General features: G+C 38.4%; 3 protein-coding genes and 1 pseudogene across 3 annotated transcripts; 2 read left to right on the forward strand and 2 right to left on the reverse strand.

The window, feature by feature from the left end:
- Positions 1 to 423: 423 nt before the first annotated feature.
- LOC131771265 (alpha-1D adrenergic receptor-like) lies at positions 424 to 1,509 on the forward strand. The gene has a single exon (XM_059087040.2). It carries the CDS (start codon positions 424 to 426, stop codon positions 1,474 to 1,476), a length of 1,053 nt encoding a protein of 350 aa, XP_058943023.1. The 3' UTR covers positions 1,477 to 1,509.
- Positions 1,510 to 3,199: 1,690 nt separating this feature from the next.
- On the reverse strand, positions 3,200 to 3,883 carry LOC131771266 (kinesin light chain-like; annotated as a pseudogene).
- A 4,913-nt stretch (positions 3,884 to 8,796) lies between these two features.
- LOC136279193 (uncharacterized) lies at positions 8,797 to 13,375 on the forward strand. Its single transcript, XM_066162753.1, has 2 exons — positions 8,797 to 11,837; positions 12,364 to 13,375. The coding sequence occupies exons 1-2, from the start codon at positions 8,984 to 8,986 to the stop codon at positions 12,447 to 12,449; spliced, it is 2,940 nt and encodes a 979-aa protein (XP_066018850.1). The 5' UTR covers positions 8,797 to 8,983; the 3' UTR covers positions 12,450 to 13,375.
- Positions 13,376 to 15,922: 2,547 nt separating this feature from the next.
- On the reverse strand, positions 15,923 to 20,618 carry LOC131776292 (uncharacterized). The gene is made up of 2 exons (XM_066162745.1): positions 17,578 to 20,618; positions 15,923 to 17,035 (listed from the first exon to the last, which is right to left on the reverse strand). The coding sequence occupies exons 1-2, from the start codon at positions 20,429 to 20,431 to the stop codon at positions 16,950 to 16,952; spliced, it is 2,940 nt and encodes a 979-aa protein (XP_066018842.1). The 5' UTR covers positions 20,432 to 20,618; the 3' UTR covers positions 15,923 to 16,949.
- Positions 20,619 to 22,601: the final 1,983 nt, after the last annotated feature.

Here is a 22,601-nt window from a genome sequence, read left to right on the forward strand (position 1 = left end):
GTCCTAAATCAATAACGACTATTTTTTAATATTTTTCTTGAGTTTTTATATCACTTTTTAAACATGTAGAGATCTATCAAAATTTTTAGTGCAACTATTTTTTTTTCGTAAATGGTCATCGTCTGTCTAACAAAGAGAAGATTCACATTACAATAAAATCCAAAATACCCCATTTTCAAATCGTGTTAAGAATGAAAAGTATAGAAAATTGAGCTTGAGAAATTCCTTATTATTCATGCAGTGTTTTCGGCTTATTACAAATATTCAATACTTCTTAGGGGATTAAGAGGAACAGCCAATTGGTACGCGATGAGACTTAATAATTTGCATATCCTTATTAGGCATGTAAATTTTCGTCAAGCACGGGGCAGTGTAAGCCTATGATCGCTTTAGCTGGAGCGTAAAAGAAAACACGAAATAAAAATGACCAATTTCAGCGTGTCTGCGATGGAGGCATCAAGAAACTCAGATAAACAGGAATTGTACTTCGTAGTCATCACTTGTACACTGATCGCAATACTAATTATATTGACGCTCCTCGGAAACACTTTAGTGATGGTTGCGTTTTACCTCTGTAAAGAACTGCGTACAATTACAAACTATTTCCTTGTGTCGCTGTCTTTGGCTGATTTGCTGACAGCTTTACTAGCAATGCCAATCTTTTTGGTTTCTCGAGTTACATCGGATGGTACTATGTTCCCTGGGGGAGCCGTATTCTACGATGTTTGGCGATCAATAGATATCCTTTGTGGCACGGCATCAATATGGAACCTGTGCTTGGTTAGTTTAGACAGATTTCTTGCAGTCGCATCCCCGCTTAAACACTTAGTGATACTCACGCCAACTCGAGCTAAGGGAGTTATTGTACTTGTTTGGGCAACCTCTCTCGGTCTCTCTGGAATTCTCCACGTAAACTGGAACTACAAAGGAGTGTTTATCACCATTATCAGCTTTTTCCTACCACTTATAATAATCATTTTTTCCTACGCCAAGATTTACCAGGTCACCACAAGAACTTGCGTCTTACGGCGTAGTGGGGGTATGCAACTTAAAAGAGATATTCGCTCGGCTAAACAAATGGTTCTGGTTATCGGAATGTTTATTCTATGTTGGGTCGGGTTTTTTGTCTTGACACTTATCCTTTCCACGAAACGATCCACTTCTTCTTCGATAAATCCTGGCGTCTTGGACTTTGTTAAGTCTCTAACCTACCTGAACTCATGTATCAATCCTCTTTTATTTATTATGGTCAGTAGAACTTTTAAGAAAGCTATTCTCGATATTCTTCGTTGTAGGAGACCACGTGTAACGCAGGAAAGATGTAAGTTATTTGGAAGAAGACAAAAACGTTTTGGGTCATCTTTAGTTTCGTCGTTTTCAAGACGGTCGTCTGCTAGTTACAGACAAAATTCAGACACTGCAGGGCCATGTTGTCGAAAGGTTGTTACGTACGTTGAGAAAGAAACATGTGTTTAGCATAACTGAAATATTTATAATAAGTGAAAACACATTGCGTTTACACCCTAATAAAATTGAATGGATTTCTCACTCTGGTCTCGTGTTTTAAAAGAACAACTGGTGTTGTTGCGAGTATCTCAGTTTTTAAATTTATTGACGCTATTGTTCTATGAGGTCGAGACTTCATAAAGCTTATCGAAGCTTAAAACAATTTTGTCACTTTTCGTGTGGTAATTTTTATGAAGAATAAAGCAAATCACGTATTTTCTTTTTTGTGGTCATGAATCCGTCACGGAATATCAGAAAACAGAGGCCCATAAATGGTAAACTTTGGCAAGCTTGGTAGAAAATTTTTACCATTTGAGAAGAGAGACAAAGCGAAAAATACAACAATGAAGATTAACTTTGGTGCATGTTTTACAGAATATTCTACTGTCTGACAGAATATTCATTTCCATATTGAGAGCATTATGAAGTGTTTGACGACTAAGAAACCAAAAGGTAATAAATGAAAACTGATTGTTTACTTCTAAAGTTACTTGCCTGTGACATCATTACAATAAAAGCGCGAAATTGTGTTAATTTTGTCAATATGCCACTCTAATAAAGGGAATCTTGGAAACCAAAAACCATTGGGTGGCAGCTCATCCATATTCATTCTTATCTTTTCCATTATACCTTTTTCTTCTTTCACTTATTCAGTTTTACATCAACATTTCAACTGCTTATATTTCGATATTATTTGAATGCCAGTGTATAGAGCACCTGTGAAGGTCGACTTTCAGTGTAATTTTAAAATGTATTTTCTTTTCATGCCGTTGAACAATTGTGCGGAAAGGATTTGCGGCAATCTAAGGCAATTTCACCGTGAATAAGCCTATCAGCTATTACCTCCTCAGCAGATGAGATTTAAGTTATCAACGAAGCGAGAAAACTTGGGCTTAATTTCCACTCATGAATTACGCGCGCATTTCGTCTGAAAATTCAAACACGGACTTGAGATTTTCCTTTCATTTAAAAAAAAGAATATCAATAAAGGTGATAATAATGAATTTAAAGAAATTTTTTTGTCTTCAAATGTTTACAAGTTGATTTTTTTAAAGATGTGAATCAAATGAATTTGAGATGTTTTGGAACCTTTTGTTTTGCTGAAAATTCAATATTTGGCTATGGTGTATTGATATATAAACTGTCAGAATATCGATTATATCTGACACACTGAGGTCAAACAATGATCTGACGAACATTTTGGCATGATAAACAAAGTTGTTCAACGGTAATCTACCGACTTGATTGCTTTCTCCGCAGTTAGTAAGGTAATTGCATGTATCGTCAACTTTCTTACGCCGATAAGGTTTATCAAATAACCAGTCGGCCACGTTGCCATGGGAGACCAAGGCAAGTCATTTTCGGTAATCCAGCAGTAGGAAAAATACATAAATGAACATCTTGGGAATTATTGCTGCCCAGAATAAACGTGCTACTCCGGAAATTTTTCCAATGGGACATTTAATCTTTATTTGGTATAGAAAAGCTCCATTGAACCTGAGTTCCTTGGATTAGCTGCTAAAAATATTTATTCTGCATAAAACGACAAAAGCAATCAGCCACCTTGGTTTCTATAAATTTGAACATTTTGTATTCAATAGGAATTGTCACTCATACATACAGAGGTTTTAATCATAGAGGTCTCTATAAAATTTGATATCCTTGTTTAATTGGTATGCCATTACTAGTATCATTATGACAGTCCTTCAAACATCAGTTTCGCTTTATCCGTGTTTCCTATCTCGTCGTGTTAGATGGCCCATGTAGTCTTGATCAAGACCTTCCATTCGTGATTCTCTCCTAATTCTCTCTCGGCAACTTGTTCTGCCTTTGTGAATAAAGTCATTGCCTCATCAAAGATTCCTCTCTTCTTGTGACAAGCTGTGTAACTCTTCAAAGTCAGGATGTTATCTTTGCTTCCACCTTCGGCAAGACCGTCGAACATTTCTATGGCTGCATCACAATACTAAGGGGAAATTTTTAAATCGTCTTCTTTTTTTGTTTCTCCACCAAGAAAGAAACGGAGGTCTACAATGGCCTTCAGGGGTTCGGCGGTCATAAAATGTTTACCAAGGCACCATTCAAAGAGTTCTAACGCCTTTATTAGCATTTTAGTAGCTGTATCACGCTGCTTGCCGCGTTTGGCAATGATTTCTGAAAGAAGAAGAGTTGCTGCTATTTCTGGATGACGATCGCCCTGGCTTGCACTACTAACAGCTAGAGCTGATTGAGTCTCTTGCTCAATTATTTGGTTTTCTTTGGGATCTTTTTAATCGGAAAGTAAGCGTGCATAACTGTTATGAAAGTAAACTTTTGATAACGGATTTTCTTCAAACTTTGCAGCATTCAGGAGGTAAATTTCTTCCATTCGCTGCATACTTTCTCTGTACTTCTTTTGGTCTTTTGTCCAAGAAGACATAAAAATTCTACAACACGTATTGGCTGAACATTTGAGTCAAATTTTTCCAGCAAACTTTTCAAGGAACTGAGCGTAATTCTTTGGGTAAAGACAGAGTTTGAGAGGGTTCCATAATTTTCTTTTCCTCCCTTCCTTCGGTGTAAATGCAAACAAAATGCTCAAAATTGTTCCTTTCCTTGATGAATGTAAAAAGGGATTCTTTGCAACTGCCTCTTCTCCAGTACTGATACGCCAGTACGCACTGATTCTTCTGCATGTCCATACAGACATCACATTAGATCTAGATGACATAATTGACATCTATGTAAGAGAGTACCCAAGAAGAATGAAGCTATGAAATCCTATGGAAGGTGATTAGTCTGGGTAGGATAGCAGTAGGGTAGCAGCCTTGCGTTTCCTCTAGATTACACCATGATTTTTAATAGCGTAACAAATGGATAAAGAAGCCTAGAATTGGGACTGTTCGAGTGAAAGTCGTGGCGATCAACAAGCCTAAGCTAATGCGTTAACACTAGAAGAATGAACTGAGTAAACATTAAAAGAATGAACACTTTCTTTCTTAAATTTCGTTTTCTCTTAGAACTGTATCGCGTCATTAACAGTGATCATCAAGCTCAAGGAAAAGGAACTTTTTATAATTGTCCTGTCTTGTAGTTTGGCTATTCTCGGCTTGCACGCATCACGTTCCACTTGTGCTGGTGTCTAAAGTGAAAATCAGGTTGGAGCATTCGGCAAACTTTCTACCTTAACTATCACAGCAAACATAGTCCGAGCTGCAAAATCGTGTGTTTGGTGGGCAGCTGCCGAGCCTCAAGCTCAAGGTCTGGAATCGCCACTGGAACTTATGAGAGAATTCCTTGATCGTCACCCAGAGCTCAGCCGTGATCGTACTAGACCGTGCTTGCGTAGATGATGTTGACAGATAGAGACGCCTGACATGGTTTTTGTTTAGAAGCTGAAATACGACTGAAGTTTTAGCAGGGTCATTTAGCATTATCAACTGAGTTGATAACGTAAACTGGCCACCGTAAATAATTTCTAAGCTGACATTTCGAGCGTTAACTCTTCGAAAGAGCGAATGGAGAATTCGAGGTTTAGTAATATTTAGATTTAGCCAAGCCTAAAAGCGGAGCTTGCATTTTTTTTCCTTCCACGTCTCAAGGGCACAACACCTTGCCTCGGCCAGGACTAGAACCCGGGTCGTCCGACTCGGAACCCAGTGCACTGACCACTGGACTACTGGACAAAGCCGTGGCATCGGCGTGCCCGCGGTACAGTTAACCACGCATGTTAAAAGTAGTACCTCGTGCGGTCGTACGGTCGTACGGTCGTACGGTCGCACGGTCACACGGTCGTACGGTCGTACGGTCGTACGGTCGTACGGTCGTACGGTCGTACGGTCGTACGGTCGTACGGTCGTACGGTCGTACATCCAAATTTTTTCGGCTTGATGGGTTACTACTATTTTTGTATAATATTGTATTATGGAGCTACGCTCTGCGAGTTCCGCTATAAACTGTTTACGTTTATGCAAATAACGAGGTGATCCACAAACATATTAATGCAGTAAAGGCTATGATAGTCGAATAGATAAGATTTCAATGATGTGTGACTTGTGAAACGTCCGATATAGTCGCTTCTATTTGGGTAAAATATCAGTTCATTTCGATACTTATTTCAGATCTCATAACTTTTAAAACTATGGTAAATATCAAATGCTGCTATATTCAGTACGTTTCACATTCATTCTTAATCACGTCGGTTTAAGTTGGATTGAGTTTTAAGACATCATGTAACTACTTCTATTCACAAAATATTTCTTCTATATGCGAAAGGGCTTCGTTCAGCATTCCTAGGATGAACGGCCTAACGAATTAGCTGTTTTGCATGAAATACTTGGGCCATATCATGAGGATATTTGTCAGCGTGACTGCTTTAAATCTAAGTTACTGACTGTTAAAAACAATGCGAACGTTAATCTTGCGTATAATTGGGTGGAGTAATGAGCCAGAACTGTATGCCTACCAAAAGCCCTTTACGATTCCCGTAGAGCAGATTATCCGCCTTCAATTACGTTTTCCTAGAAAAGCGGGAGCGACGATGAAGGATTCTTTGAAACTTTAGCAGTTTATTCCAATGTAAATGGGCGGGTTGATATTTGGATAAAAAAGGTTTTAAGATTGAAGACGATTGAAATTGTTCACACCTTACTTAGCAGCGGTAAGACATTTCAGTTACGAACAGTACGAGCGTTAGCTTATAAGGAATGATATTGCAAGCAGAACTTAATTCAAAAATTTTCCGGGATAGAATGTCTAATGCTTCATAACCTGAATATATTCAGTTATAACGGCAATGAAGTCGCGAATCAATTGATTGAGGCCATAAACTTACTATGAAATTTGACAAGTGCATGCAAATTTGACTCGAAAATAAAAAATAATCCCGGGCTAGTAATCATATTGTCAAGAAAGTAGGAATCTCAAAGCGTTCCTTTGAGGCTTGCATATATTAAAAACTTAGAGTTTTCTCTCACGCAAGACATCGATTTATTGTGAATAAAGTCGCTATAGAATATGATCCATCCGTGTGTAGCAGTTCAAACGAAACTGCCAAAACAGTAGCACGAAGACTGGAGTGAACAGATTCAAACTCAACGCCCAGCACAGCAATACATTTATACATTAACGGTTCCTGAAATTAATTTCCGTCTGATATATATCCTATACTATATATCCTTAACTTTCATGACTGTTTTCCTTAACCTTTGAAGTATTTTTCCTGGTTTCTCAGTTAACGTTTGATGTTGGTTTGCACTTAAAACCTTGCGTCACATCATGCTTGACGTTAACCCGTGGGAGGTTGGAGGCAACCTGATGCGTCATTACTGCATTACTGTGCAGTTTTAAAGAATTTGTCGTCATAATAATTTTTTCCTACTCCATCAAGTTTCCGAGAAAAAACGCAGGAATTTATTGTGAAACACGATCTCTCAGAGCCTTTTTTGTCTCGGCAAATACTGCACTTGATAACTGAATATTTTACTTCAGTCATTATTTTCGAATCCTGTGTTACTAAAAAAGACGAACAACTAAATTTACATCAAAGACAAGAAGTAATTGTCTAAAGATTAGACATTAAAATTCATCTTAAATCTCCAACCGTCCATAACAGCTCATTGTTTCGGGAGACATCATTATGCAAAGTCGCTGTAGTATTGGCTTTCTCGGAAGACAGAAAGCAACTCTGTAGAAACTCCTAGAATTTAGGAGCACCGGTCTCGAGCGTCTGTGAAAAAGATAGCAATTTAGAGTGCTTCCCTAAAGACGTGATCTGGTTTGCCCAGAACAACTGCAAAGCTGAAGTCATCCTTCTATTCCATCTTTGAGACGAATTGTCTTCGAATACTTCGGAAGCAAGATATTCTGACGAAAGGAAACTTGAAAATCGTTTCTGCGTTAATTGTTAATGCACTATGGATATTTTCTCCCCTCTGGGAGGTTTTTTTAAACTTTTTGTATTTCAATAAATGTCGTGTACATGAAAATTGAGTATTCAGGATGACTGCGGCCAACCAGCTTAAAGGTGTCATGAATAGGTATTGTAATCACCACTAATAGACAGTGTCTAGTTTTTTCGGAGTAATGGTAGACTTAAGCGGGATTTTCCCTCAATCATCAAGATTGATGCCAATTACAGGAGTAAAATCACTCAAACGAAACCAAAAATACAAAACCATCGTGCAATACATGTTTTGTTTGCGTCATTTAATTTTGACAGCTATATCCAAACTTGATCATGAGTAGTTTATTTGCCTAAGTTATTTAAGATCGATATGAGAATCTTACTATCTTCTTAACTTGAAACATTTCACGGAACCTTCTTGGATTCCTAGAATCCTTACGGTCAATAAATTCCGGAAAACATGAATATTCCCCTAGATTTCCCAAAATAATATGGCGTCATGTCATGGCTCACATCAACAATTTTTCCGTTTCTATGCAAGCGCCTCTTCTAGCACGAGATTCCGACCAAATTGTGACGTGGAGCTAAATATGTCATAAAGGGATAATATCACATACCAGTGTACTCAGAAGTCATTCCCAGAAAGTACCGATACATATTATTTCGACATCCACTATTTTAGCTTTATTTCGTCATTCAAGTTTCCGAGAAAATCCGCTCTGATTTTTTTGTCAACATTGCAAAAATCTGTCTTATCTTATTTACGTAATTGAAAAATTACAACCGTTAATTAAATATATGACTTTATCATTATAATGACGAATTCATCGAAAGAATAAGCAAGTGAAAAGGGACAGTAACTGAATTGCCTACCTGCTAACATCAAACAAAACATAGGTCCTTAATCAGCAGTTATGTATGGTTTGACTCTAAGTTGACAGGACAGGCTCATGCAAATTTTACACTGTAGACACGTGCTATGATCTTTCTCGAAAACCGTGGAAAATTATTCATCATCGTGTATTTCTCGATGATTTATTCCTCAATAGTACAAAAATCTGTCTTATCTTTTTAACATAATTGAGAAATTACAACTGTTAATTAAAGATATGGCTTTATCATTAAAATGACCAATTTTAACGAAAGAATAAACAAGTGAAAAGGGACAGTAACTAAACTGCACCAGCTAACATCAAGCAAATCATAATTCCTTAATCATCAAATATGCATGGATTGACAATCAAGTTGACAGGAAAGGCTCTTGCAAATTTAACACTGATCTTTCTCGGAAATAGGGGAAATTTATTCTTCATCGAGTATTTCCTAGAACTTGGTGGGAAATTTCCCTGTTGACTGGTTATAAAACTCGTGTCAATTGAAGATCGCAATTCGTGGTTATCTGAAGACAAGCTAACGTCCCTATCCTTCTCAAAAGGAATTTGTTTTTAAAGAGCTTTATTGCGATCGTGAGTTCAACAAACGCACGCACGCATCGGTGAGGTAAGCTTATTCCGTTCCATTTTTCAAACGAAATTTCCACAAATACTTTTCCACCAAGACTTTTCCATCTCTCGAGTTAAAACAGAAAATATAATGGCTGGCGCAGCCTCTTCTACTGTTTCTTCTGGATCTTCTGTGCTAAATGTATCAGAGGAGAAAACGAATGGCACGAAGCTATTACGGCTGCTGGTTGACAGAGGAAGACACGTCCTACGCAATTTATTGCACTCTGTCTACCCAATGGATAAATTACAAGTCGTATTAAACAATAATAAGAAAAAGCTTCAACGGCTAAGGTCCGAAGATGTAATATTTGAAAACCAGTGGGAAATGTTATTTCCTGCCTCAGGCGATCCACCGGACTCGAAAACGTTCGACATTACACTTTTACATCTATTGCTTCGTGAAATTTGCCATCTTACGGCGCCTTCGACGGGATGGCACAACATGCCTGCAGAAGATGATGATAGTCTCGAAGCAAACATAACTCGCATCAAATATTTCCGAAATGAGCTTTTTCACAGCTTCTCTACCGGAATTCCAAACGCTGAATTCGAGTACAAGTGGAAGGAGATTGCATCGTTGTTAGAGGCAATTGATATTTATGTTCTACGAAAGAGGCACGAAGAGGAAATGGAGGCGCTGAAGAATGATCCCACTGGTTACGATACAAAGCTACGTTTGGAGGAACTAGCAAAAGAATGGAACAAAATACAGGAACAAGAAAGGATTCACTCGTCAAGTTTTAGCCCTCGCAGCTGTCTACCGGACAGAATACCTGAAAAACGTGTATTTGGCCGCAACCAAGAAATAGAGCGTGTCAAGAAAATGGCCGTGGGTGGAGACGTCGCTGTCGTCCTGGTTACTGGTGGACCTGGATTTGGAAAGACGACTGTGGCCGAAAGAGTGGCTCATGAATTAGCAAAATCAGAGAAGGAAGCAACTGTGTTGTTTTGTAGTTTACTAACGAAGAAAAATTTCAAAGAAGTGGCCGAAGAAATAATTAACTCGTGTGGTACAATCAGCAGGCAAGTACCAGAGAATCCGGGACAGTGGCTAAGAGACTGGAGCAAACGAGTTCGAAACCAGGTCACGTTTGTTCTTGACAATGCAGATAGCGTCCTCGAGTCGAGCGATCGAGAATCATTTATAAGCATCTTATCTGACGTAAGAAGGTTATCGAGGCAAAAGGTAACATTTGTCGTAACTGCAAGGAAAACATTTGAGAATCCTGACTTGCAGTCTTGCGAAGTCAGGTTGGGCCCTTTGTCCGCCGAACAGGCAAGAAATCTCCTTATTTCTAGGGTGCAAGTCTATGAAGATGCCCCGCAGAACCTTTGCAGGGCAGAATACATCGCCAGAAATCTATGTGGCTGCGTTCCTATGGCACTTTACATTGTTGGATCCTTGCTATCAGACTATTCTGAAGAAACACTCATAGAGAGCCTCGAAAAGGAACAATTAGCGGTTTTAGAGGACGACCAAGGATATGTTGAAAAGGCCGTAAAGACTTCCTTTGACCTTTTGACGAAACTCGAACAAGAAGCTTTCATTCTCCTATCTTTGTTCCAAGGTTCATTTGATCTAGATGCAGTCCAAGCTGTGACGCAGGCGGAATGTTCGATCTCGAGCTCCGGCGCTTTACCTATCACCATCCTGCGCTCCTTAAAAAACAGATCTCTTGTGGAGAAGCCCTATTCGCGCAGATATCAGATGCATCCGCTCATTCAGTCATACGCAAAGAAGATGGGTCGAGATAAGTATGACAAACTTTTGGCAATGGGCGAAAAACTGGCTTGTGTACACTTCATGTCGCGCCTCGCGAAGAATGCTAATATTTACTGGAGTAAGGACACGTGCAAGGATTCCCTTGCATCATTTAAAGAAGACAAGTACAATTTCGAACATTTTCTTCAAATTTACGCTCGAGGTAGGGAAGAACAAGATACAAAGATCGTGAACGGCTGTGAACTCCTTTTGGACAGTTTCCCTCAGAAATGCATGTATTTGGAAAGATGTCTTCATCCAAGGTTCTACACTGAGCTCCTTGAAAGATTATTGAAAACTTTTGACTCTGGAATCCAACCAGTGTGTGTAGTAGATCTTTTGTGTCTTCTTGGTCATGAATACAGGAAAAAAGGAGAACAAGAGAAGTACAAAGAGGTCATGGATGAAGCGCAACAAATTCGTTTGGTGAGTGATGCTGCATTTGCGATGAAACCGTTATCAGAAGTCTATTTTCACAACAGCAATGCTCGCTTCCTTTCTGATAAAAAAGATGTTAGAGTGAACAGACAGACTGAAAAGGAGGCTGCACTAGCTGTGAAAATATCCAGTGAACTGCTTCATGATCACCCGGAAAGAGCAGCTACTCTCCTCCTTTCAGGAAATATTACAAAGCGCAGTAAGCAGTTCGATGCAGCCAAAGAAATGCTCAAAGAAGCGTCGGAACTCTTTCAAAAGAGCCTTGGGCAACATTTTATGACTGCTGAAACCCTGAAGGCCACTGGAGACCTTTACTTCTTTCTTGATGGAAAGTCCGAAGTCGACTTTGAAATCTGCCTCAAGTATTATAAAGCTGCTTTGGAAATGTTCGACGACCTAGGAGTGGGTGAAAGCAAAGAAAGCATCTTGACGATAAAGAATTTTGGAATGTGTCACATGAAAAGTGGGAACTTTGACGAGGCAATGAATCTACTCTCGAAAGCAGAGCAAATTGCCGAACGAGAATTAGATGAGGATCACACCTGGAAAGTCTTTATAAAGACTTCACTGGCCCTCTTGCATGAGAAGATGAATGAAGTTGAGCGGGCGATAGACGTAATGCACGAGGGACTGGTGCTGGGCAAGAAATTGAATCAAACCATATACAGGATGGGAGAAAGATATTTGATTGGAGAATTTCTAGACCGGTATCCAGGGAAGTTCCCCGAGACTGAATTCCCAAGTAAGTAAATATTGTGTTTAATACAGTGCTCGATGTACTTGTTAGTTAGCTGTCCCATATGAAGCAGCATTTACAGCTTCTGCCTTACCATGGAAGGATAGTTTCAAAATTATCCCCACTGTTTGATATGAGGGGGGAAGGATCTTGGCCTTACACTCAATAAAATTGCAGAGGTAGCTTAAAAATACTCATAATTGAATTGGGAACGTATTATAGTTTATATTTTAAAGCTTCCTCTCTGGGTAAGAACTTAAACATCCATAGTAAAAGCCACCTGATCTGAATATCAACATTCTTTATGAATTAACGTGAAAAGAAACTTCTTTTAATCGCGCGCTTCATTTTCCTAAAAAATCCCTCTTACCTCTTTACGAGATTGCAAGCTATCAATCAGAAGTTATGATTAAGTTTAGAAGCTTCTGAAGACAGCTTTAAGTAAAGTATAAGTTAGAGAGAAGTGTTACCCTTGTTAAATTGCACTGTGATGATTCACGGCATAATTTATACTGTGCTGTTAATCTTTCAGGGAGTGTTGTCAGTCGAACAAGCCATCGAGTCCAACAGCCCCACTGGAAGAGGAAAGCTGGCTTTGGAAGAGGATGGAATCATTGAGAAAACTAAGGAAAAGGGTTGTTACTGATGGAGAGAAATTTAAATGATAGCTATGAAAAACTCGGAAACTACCAAAGTGAATCTTAGAGATGCGCAAACTATGATGATAAGGAACCAATCTTTGAAACGACCGCTGCAAATCGACTTTAAAATAATAGTTTTATATCTTACAAGGGAACATAACGATACAACAAGAGATAATAGGGATCTCTTAAATACAACCGATTCACTTCCGTGTAGTTTTTTTTTCTCAAATGTGAAAATATAACCAATTAAATCGTTCTGAAGCGAGAGGCAGATTACCGACGATTAGCAAATAACCAAATTCTGTCAGCGTGCCTCGCGCTAATTATTTTAACAAATAGATTCCATTGTGTACAAACCGAAAAGTGACAGAGCGTGTCGCCCATGTTTTTACCACATTTAGACATTAATTGTGGACTCTTACTTTACAGACTCACGACAGCATGATGAAAAAAGGTGTCAATATTTTTATTCACTCTATTCAGAATTATTTTTTCACTTTGTGGAGGGGTAGTTTTAAAAGTGATTTTAGGAAATGTAACTCTCTGATCAGTACATAGTGTAGACGTAGGCGAAAAAAAAAATGTCTTTGAGCACAATCAGTTACTCGCTATAGAAATTTGTTTCACTTCGTTCAAATGGAAATGTGGCGAAGATTATAAGCATCAACGTGTTATCACTTTCACAAGCAATCTGTCAAGCTCACCAGGATGTTTAAATGTTTTTTAGGAAGGTATTAAGCGATTTTTACATTCTGTCCGCTTGATTATTATTGAGCTGTTAAATTTCGATTGATTTGCTGAAGATACATTTGAATAAAGTCTAATAATGAAAATGGATATCTTTACAAATCGCTGGTAGCGATGATAAGTAAATTAGTGAATAAAGATTCTATCAACGAATACATTCTGTGTTTGATGAGTAGGCGTAGTTTAATGAAGGAATGGGATATTGGTGCAAACTGTTACCGTAAACGCCTAGGAATGTTAAAAAAATAATGAAATAATAAAGAACAGATTTGCAGAAATACTTCTGTAAGACTATAAAGCAAACCAAAAACACCATATTTATTGTAGACAAGTCCGAACTTTATCGTGGGAAAGTTGAAGACTGAAATGAAACCCTTAATGCTTCAATTTGTACGATGATTATTTTGATCGCGAGCCTTGGTTATTTTTTCTTATTCCAATGATAACCATGCATGAAATAGGAAGGGCACACATAATGCAGTGCCTTAAATTCAATGGGTGAATTTCTTGGAAACACGATATCCTGGATAACTCTGTGTAATCATTTGTTAAATTTAGAACATTTCGTGGAAATTGCTTGGCTTCCAAGAATCTTCAAGATCATTATATTCTAGACAACATGTATATCCGCTTTTAAAATCCAGAGTGAATTGGTTTCACATCATGGGTCACATCTAGCATCTTTTCAGTTCCGTAAAGACGGTTCTTGAAGTGTTTTTCAAATTTCATAAAAGCGTTTAAACTTTGACGAAGAAAAAAACCGTTGTTGAATACAACATAGATCGATTAACCTTCTCAGAATTTCCCAGAACTTTTGTTCCTTCATCAACAAACAGTCTTGCCAGCCTTGTACCATTCGTCTTTTCTTCAGATACACCCTCTATTGAGGGTCCAGAAAGGCTCGCAGACGTTGTTGAGGCTGTTGTACTGGCTGCCATGACTCACAATCGAAGCCTTTTTATATTGAAATTTCCATTTGAGAAGGTTAATCGATCTATGTTGTATTCAGACAACCAGGAGTCGCAATTATTAATCGATACGAAGGAAAAGCTCAAAATTCTCGGAAAGATGCAATGATAACTGAATCTGTAACTTCCAAGAAGGCTCATTTCCATTTACGCACAATGTGATGTCATAAAACTTCAACTGTCATGCGCTGTTGTAAAGCAAAATTTGCGTGGTATGTTTGTACCTGATCACTTTCCATTAAACTATTAAAATTAGAAGTGTTTGGGAACTATTAAAATTAGAAATGTTCTAACTAAGTGTTTGGGAGTTGTTTAAATCATCTTGAAATCCTCGTGCGAGTCTTGTGAACCTTGGTTTGTCATGTGCAGTAAGACCACATATTCATTTTTACCTTTTGATTTGTCCTCGATCATTGTAATAGGGCTTAATTCTCGCACGATAATCGTAATCTTTAGTCGTGTTTGGGTTTGTCCTTAACCTTGCTTAGAGTCCTCGAGAGGAAGTTTAATTTAGGTTTCACTGAGTTCTCGAATATTGGTTTTTTTAAGTACTTTGTTGTTTATTTCGAATGTCTCGTGAAATTGTTTCAGTAAAGATTCAAAAATATATTTATTCCTCCAAGTCAGCTGTCCCGTAAGCCCGAACATGCTTACCGTTAGGATATTGTAGGAGCGTGCACTTAGGGCTGAATTGATAGAAGAGTGACAGAGTCTCAGAGGATGAATTAAAAGTGCTTGATCAGACTTCTGGTCATGGTTCCGTTGGCGCGAGTTGCTCAAGGTAGTTAAGTTCAGCAGTCCAATAAGATGAATATAGTGACTTCCAATTGACTTGCATTTTCTTCTTTAAGCAATATTTGCTGCTTCAAGAACAAAACAATTCAAGTCTGTGGTTAAAATTCTGATTTTATTATTCTTATTATTCCGGATTTTCCAAGAAACTTGGAGGAAATGTAGATAGATAAATTATGGACTTCTTTCTCGGAATCATTGCTAAGTACACTTGATATGCGATATAATTCATTTATTTTAGCATGCGAGGGCAAGTCCCACGTCACAGTTGGATCGGAATCCCGAGTTTTTACCAGAGATGTGCTCAGAGCTAAAATCTCGAGCTGAACGGTTTTTTTCTTCGTCAAAGTTTAAACGCTTTTATGAAATTTGAAAAACACTTCAAGAACCGTCTTTACGGAACTGAAAAGATGCTAGATGTGACCCATGATGTGAAACCAATTCACTCTGGATTTTAAAAGCGGATATACATGTTGTCTAGAATATAATGATCTTGAAGATTCTTGGAAGCCAAGCAATTTCCACGAAAAGGTTCTAAATTTAACAAATGATTACACAGAGTTATCCAGGATATCGTGTTTCCAAGAAATTCACCCATTGAATTTAAGGCACTGCATTATGTGTGCCCTTTCTATTTCATGCATGGTTATCATTGGAATAAGAAAAAATAACCAAGGCTCGCGATCAAAATAATCATCGTACAAATTGAAGCATTAAGGGTTTCATTTCAGTCTTCAACTTTCCCACGATAAAGTTCGGACTTGTCTACAACAAATATGGTGTTTTTGGTTTTGCTTTATAGTCTTACAGGAGTATTTCTGCAAATCTGTTCTTTATTATTTCATTATTTTTTTAACATTCCTAGGCGTTTACGGTAACAGTTTGCACCAATATCCCATTCCTTCATTAAACTACGCCTACTCATCAAACACAGAATGTATTCGTTGATAGAATCTTTATTCACTAATTTAATTATCGTCGCTACCAGCGATTTGTAAAGATATCCATTTTCATTATTAGACTTTATTCAAATGTATCTTCAGCAAATCAATCGAAATTTAACAGCTCTAAGCAAAAGGGAAAGACTATATCATTCTTTTCAGTATATTTTGGTACGAAAAAAAAATAATTTGCAAAATTTCGAGAAGAGGAGGACATACCCAGACTGTTAAAATAATCAAGCGGACAGAATGTAAAAATCGCTTAATACCTTCCTAAAAAACATTTAAACATCCTGGTGAGTTTGACAGATTGCTCATGAAAGTGATAACACGTTGATGCTTATAATCTTCGCCACATTTCCATTTGAACGAAGTGAAACAAATTTCTATAGCGAGTAACTGATTGTGCTCAAAGACATTTTTTTTTTCGCCTACGTCTACACTATGTACTGATCAGAGAGTTACATTTCCTAAAATCACTTTTAAAACTACCCCTCCACAAAGTGAAAAAATAATTCTGAATAGAGTGAATAAAAATATTGACACCTTTTTTCATCATGCTGTCGTGAGTCTGTAAAGTAAGAGTCCACAATTAATGTCTAAATGTGGTAAAAACATGGGCGACACGCTCTGTCACTTTTCGGTTTGTACACAATGGAATCTATTTGTTAAAATAATTAGCGCGAGGCACGCTGACAGAATTTGGTTATTTGCCAATCGTCGGTAATCTGCCTCTCGCTTCAGAACGATTTAATTGGTTATATTTTCACATTTGAGAAAAAAAAACTACACGGAAGTGAATTGGTTGTATTTAAGAGATCCCTATTATCTCTTGTTGTATCGTTATGTTCCCTTGCAAAATATAAAACTATTATTTTAAAGTCGATTTGCAGCGGTCGTTTCAAAGATTGGTTCCTTATCATCATAGTTTGCGCATCTCTAAGATTCACTTTGGTAGTTTTCGAGTTTTTCATAGCTATCATTTAAATTTCTCTCCATCAGTAACAACCCTTTTCCTTAGTTTTCTCAATGATTCCATCCTCTTCCAAAGCCAGCTTTCCTCTTCCAGTGGGGTTGTTGGACTCGATGGCTTGTTCGACTGACAACACTCCCTGAAAGATTAACAGCACAGTATAAATTATGCCGTGAATCATCACAGTGCAATTTAACAAGGGTAACACTTCTCTCTAACTTATACTTTACTTAAGGCTCGACATGCCTAAATGTTTCTTCAGAAGCTTCTAAACTTAATCATAATTTCTGATTGATAGCTTGCAATCTCGTAAAGAGGTAAGAGGGATTTTTTAGGAAAATGAAGCGCGCGATTAAAAGAAGTTTCTTTTCACGTTAATTCATAAAGAATGTTGATATTCAGATCAGGTGGCTTTTACTATGGATGTTTAAGTTCTTACCCAGAGAGGAAGCTTTAAAATATAAACTATAATACGTTCCCAATTCAATTATGAGTGCTTTTAAGCTACCTCTGCAATTTTATTGAGTGTAAGGCCAAGATCCTTCCCTCCTCATATCAAACAGTGGGGATAATTTTGAAACTATCCTTCCATGGTAAGGCAGAAGCTGTAAATGCTGCTTCATATGGGACAGCTAATTAACAAGAACATCGAGCACTGTATTAAACACAATATTTACTTACTTGGGAATTCAGTCTCGGGGAACTTCCCTGGATACCGGTCTAGAAATTCTCCAATCAAATATCTTTCTCCCATCCTGTATATGGTTAGATTCAATTTCTTGCCCAGCACCAGTCCCTCGTGCATTACGTCTATCGCCCGCTCAACTTCATTTATCTTCTCATGCAAGAGGGCCAGTGAAGTCTTTATAAAGACTTTCCAGGTGTGATCCTCTTCTAATTCTCGTTCGGCAATTTGCTCTGCTTTCGAGAGTAGATTCATTGCCTCGTCAAAGTTCCCTCTTTTCATGTGACACATTCCAAAATTCTTTATCGTCAAGATGCTTTCTTTGCTTTCACCCACTCCTAGGTCGTCGAACATTTCCAAAGCAGCTTTATAATACTTAAGGCAGATTTCAAAGTCGACTTCGGACTTTCCATCAAGAAAGAAGTAAAGGTCTCCAGTGGCCTTCAGGGTTTCAGCAGTCATAAAATGTTGCCCAAGGCTCTTTTGAAAGAGTTCCGACGCTTCCTCGAGCATTTCTTTGGCTGCATCGAACTGCTTACTGCGCTTTGTAATATTTCCTGAAAGGAGGAGAGTAGCTGCTCTTTCCGGGTGATCATGAAGCAGTTCACTGGATATTTTCACAGCCAGTGCAGCCTCCTTTTCAGTCTGTCTGTTCACTCTAACATCTTTTTTATCAGAAAGGAAGCGAGCATTGCTGTTGTGAAAATAGACTTCTGATAACGGTTTCATCGCAAATGCAGCATCACTCACCAAACGAATTTGTTGCGCTTCATCCATGACCTCTTTGTACTTCTCTTGTTCTCCTTTTTTCCTGTATTCATGACCAAGAAGACACAAAAGATCTACTACACACACTGGTTGGATTCCAGAGTCAAAAGTTTTCAATAATCTTTCAAGGAGCTCAGTGTAGAACCTTGGATGAAGACATCTTTCCAAATACATGCATTTCTGAGGGAAACTGTCCAAAAGGAGTTCACAGCCGTTCACGATCTTTGTATCTTGTTCTTCCCTACCTCGAGCGTAAATTTGAAGAAAATGTTCGAAATTGTACTTGTCTTCTTTAAATGATGCAAGGGAATCCTTGCATGTGTCCTTACTCCAGTAAATATTAGCATTCTTCGCGAGGCGCGACATGAAGTGTACACAAGCCAGTTTTTCGCCCATTGCCAAAAGTTTGTCATACTTATCTCGACCCATCTTCTTTGCGTATGACTGAATGAGCGGATGCATCTGATATCTGCGCGAATAGGGCTTCTCCACAAGAGATCTGTTTTTTAAGGAGCGCAGGATGGTGATAGGTAAAGCGCCGGAGCTCGAGATCGAACATTCCGCCTGCGTCACAGCTTGGACTGCATCTAGATCAAATGAACCTTGGAACAAAGATAGGAGAATGAAAGCTTCTTGTTCGAGTTTCGTCAAAAGGTCAAAGGAAGTCTTTACGGCCTTTTCAACATATCCTTGGTCGTCCTCTAAAACCGCTAATTGTTCCTTTTCGAGGCTCTCTATGAGTGTTTCTTCAGAATAGTCTGATAGCAAGGATCCAACAATGTAAAGTGCCATAGGAACGCAGCCACATAGATTTCTGGCGATGTATTCTGCCCTGCAAAGGTTCTGCGGGGCATCTTCATAGACTTGCACCCTAGAAATAAGGAGATTTCTTGCCTGTTCGGCGGACAAAGGGCCCAACCTGACTTCGCAAGACTGCAAGTCAGGATTCTCAAATGTTTTCCTTGCAGTTACGACAAATGTTACCTTTTGCCTCGATAACCTTCTTACGTCAGATAAGATGCTTATAAATGATTCTCGATCGCTCGACTCGAGGACGCTATCTGCATTGTCAAGAACAAACGTGACCTGGTTTCGAACTCGTTTGCTCCAGTCTCTTAGCCACTGTCCCGGATTCTCTGGTACTTGCCTGCTGATTGTACCACACGAGTTAATTATTTCTTCGGCCACTTCTTTGAAATTTTTCTTCGTTAGTAAACTACAAAACAACACAGTTGCTTCCTTCTCTGATTTTGCTAATTCATGAGCCACTCTTTCGGCCACAGTCGTCTTTCCAAATCCAGGTCCACCAGTAACCAGGACGACAGCGACGTCTCCACCCACGGCCATTTTCTTGACACGCTCTATTTCTTGGTTGCGGCCAAATACACGTTTTTCAGGTATTCTGTCCGGTAGACAGCTGCGAGGGCTAAAACTTGACGAGTGAATCCTTTCTTTTTCCTGTATTTTGTTCCATTCTTTTGCTAGTTCCTCCAAACGTAGCTTTGTATCGTAACCAGTGGGATCATTCTTCAGCGCCTCCATTTCCTCTTCGTGCCTCTTTCGTAGAACATAAATATCAATTGCCTCTAACAACGATGCAATCTCCTTCCACTTGTACTCGAATTCAGCGTTTGGAATTCCGGTAGAGAAGCTGTGAAAAAGCTCATTTCGGAAATATTTGATGCGAGTTATGTTTGCTTCGAGACTATCATCATCTTCTGCAGGCATGTTGTGCCATCCCGTCGAAGGCGCCGTAAGATGACAAATTTCACGAAGCAATAGATGTAAAAGTGTAATGTCGAACGTATTCGAGTCCGGTGGATCGCCTGAGGCAGGAAATAACATTTCCCACTGGTTTTCAAATATTACATCTTCGGACCTTAGCCGTTGAAGCTTTTTCGTATTATTGTTTAATACGACTTGTAATTTATCCATTGGGTAGACAGAGTGCAATAAATTGCGTAGGACGTGTCTTCCTCTGTCAACCAGCAGCCGTAATAGCTTCGTGCCATTCGTTTTCTCCTCTGATACATTTAGCACAGAAGATCCAGAAGAAACAGGCGAAGAGGCTGCGCCAGCCATTATCTTTTCTGTTTTAACTCGAGAGATGAAAAAGTCTTGGTGGAAAAGTATTTGTGGAAATTTCGTTTGAAAAATGGAACGGAATAAGCTTACCTCACCGATGCGTGCGTGCGTTTGTTGAACTCACGATCGCAATAAAGCTCTTTAAAAACAAATTCCTTTTGAGAAGGATAGGGACGTTAGCTTGTCTTCAGATAACCACGAATTGCGATCTTCAATTGACACGAGTTTTATAACCAGTCAACAGGGAAATTTCCCACCAAGTTCTAGGAAATACTCGATGAAGAATAAATTTCCCCTATTTCCGAGAAAGATCAGTGTTAAATTTGCAAGAGCCTTTCCTGTCAACTTGATTGTCAATCCATGCATATTTGCTGATTAAGGAATTATGATTTGCTTGATGTTAGCTGGTGCAGTTTAGTTACTGTCCCTTTTCACTTGTTTATTCTTTCGTTAAAATTGGTCATTTTAATGATAAAGCCATATCTTTAATTAACAGTTGTAATTTCTCAATTATGTTAAAAAGATAAGACAGATTTTTGGACTATTGAGGAATAAATCATCGAGAAATACACGATGATGAATAATTTCCACGGTTTTCGAGAAAGATCATAGCACGTGTCTACAGTGTAAAATTTGCATGAGCCTGTCCTGTCAACTTAGAGTCAAACCATACATAACTGCTGATTAAGGACCTATGTTTTGTTTGATGTTAGCTGGTAGGCAATTTAGTTACTTTCCCTTTTCACTTGCTTATTCTTTCGATGAATTCGTCATTATAATGATAAAGTCATATATTTAATTAACGGTTGTAATTTTTCAATTACGTAAATAAGATAAGACAGATTTTTGCAATGTTGACAAAAAAATCAGAGCGAATTTTCTCGGAAACTTAAATAACGAATAAAGCTAAAATAGTGGATGTCGAAATAATATGTATCGGTACTTTCTGGGAATTACTTCTGAGTACACTGGTATGTGATATTATCCATTTACGACATATTTAGGCGCTTGCATAGAAACGGAAAAATTGTTGATGTGAGCCATGACATGACGCCATATTATTTTGGGAAATCTAGGGGAATATTCATGTTTTCCGGAATTTATTGACCGTAAGGATTCTAGGAATCCAAGAAGTTTCCGTGAAATGTTTCAAGTTAAGAAGATAGTAAGATTCTCATATCGATCTTTAATAACTTAGGCAAACAAAGTACTCACGATCAAGTTTGGATATAGCTGTCAAAATTAAATGACGCAAACAAAACATGTATTGCACGATGGTTTTGCATTTTTGGTTTCGTTTGAGTGATTTTACTCCTGTAATTGGCATCAATCTTGATGATTGAGGGAAAATTCCCGCTTAAGTCTACCATTACTCCGAAAAAACTAGACACTATCTATTCGGGGTGATTACAATACCTATTCATGACACCTTTAAGCTGTTTGGCCGCAGTCATCCTGAATACTCAATTTTCATGTACACGACATTTATTGAAATACAAAAAGTTGAAAAAAACCTCCCGGAGGGGAGAAAATATCCATAGTGCATTAACAATTAACGCAGAAACGATTTTCAAGTTTCCTTTCGTCAGAATATCTTGCTTCCGAAGTATTCGAAGACAATTCGTCTCAAAGATGGAATAGAAGGATGACTTCAGCTTTGCAGTTGTTCAGGGCAAACCAGATCACGTCTTTAGGGAAGCACTCTAAATTGCTATCATTAAGAGATACGATTTTCACAGACGCTCGAGACCGGTGCTCCTAAATTCTAGGAGTTTCTACAGAGTTGCTTTCTGTTTTCCGAGAAAGCCGATACTACAGCGACTTTGCATAATGATGTCTCCCGAAACAATGAGCTGTTATGGACGGTTGGAGATTCAAGATGAATTTTAATGTCTAATCTTTAGACAATTACTTCTTGTCTTTGATGTAAATTTAGTTTTTCGTCTTTTTTAGTAACACAGGATTCGAAAATAATGACTGAAGTAAAATATTCAGTTATCAAGTGCAGTATTTGCTGAGACAAAAAGGCTCTGAGAGATCGTGTTTCACAATAAATTCCTACGGTTTTTCTCGGAAACTTGACGGAGTAGGAACAAATTATCATGACGACAAATTCTTTGAAACTGCACAGTAATGCAGTAATGACGCACAGGTTGCCTCCAACCTC

The sequence above is a fragment of the Pocillopora verrucosa genome, chromosome 2, assembly GCF_036669915.1.
Source record: "Pocillopora verrucosa isolate sample1 chromosome 2, ASM3666991v2, whole genome shotgun sequence".
NCBI classification, from domain to species: domain Eukaryota; kingdom Metazoa; phylum Cnidaria; class Anthozoa; order Scleractinia; family Pocilloporidae; genus Pocillopora; species Pocillopora verrucosa.

Bases quoted from the DNA above. Each gene is read 5' to 3' on its own strand.
- LOC131776292 (XM_066162745.1), bottom strand. From the start codon at position 20,431: ATGGCTGGCGCAGCCTCTTCGCCTGTTTCTTCTGGATCTTCTGTGCTA. The intron at 17,036-17,577 runs GTAAGTAAATAT...TTAATCTTTCAG, and splicing joins CCCCGAGACTGAATTCCCAA to GGAGTGTTGTCAGTCGAACA.
- LOC136279193 (XM_066162753.1), top strand. From the start codon at position 8,984: ATGGCTGGCGCAGCCTCTTCTACTGTTTCTTCTGGATCTTCTGTGCTA. The intron at 11,838-12,363 runs GTAAGTAAATAT...TTAATCTTTCAG, and splicing joins CCCCGAGACTGAATTCCCAA to GGAGTGTTGTCAGTCGAACA.
- LOC131771265 (XM_059087040.2), top strand. From the start codon at position 424: ATGACCAATTTCAGCGTGTCTGCGATGGAGGCATCAAGAAACTCAGAT.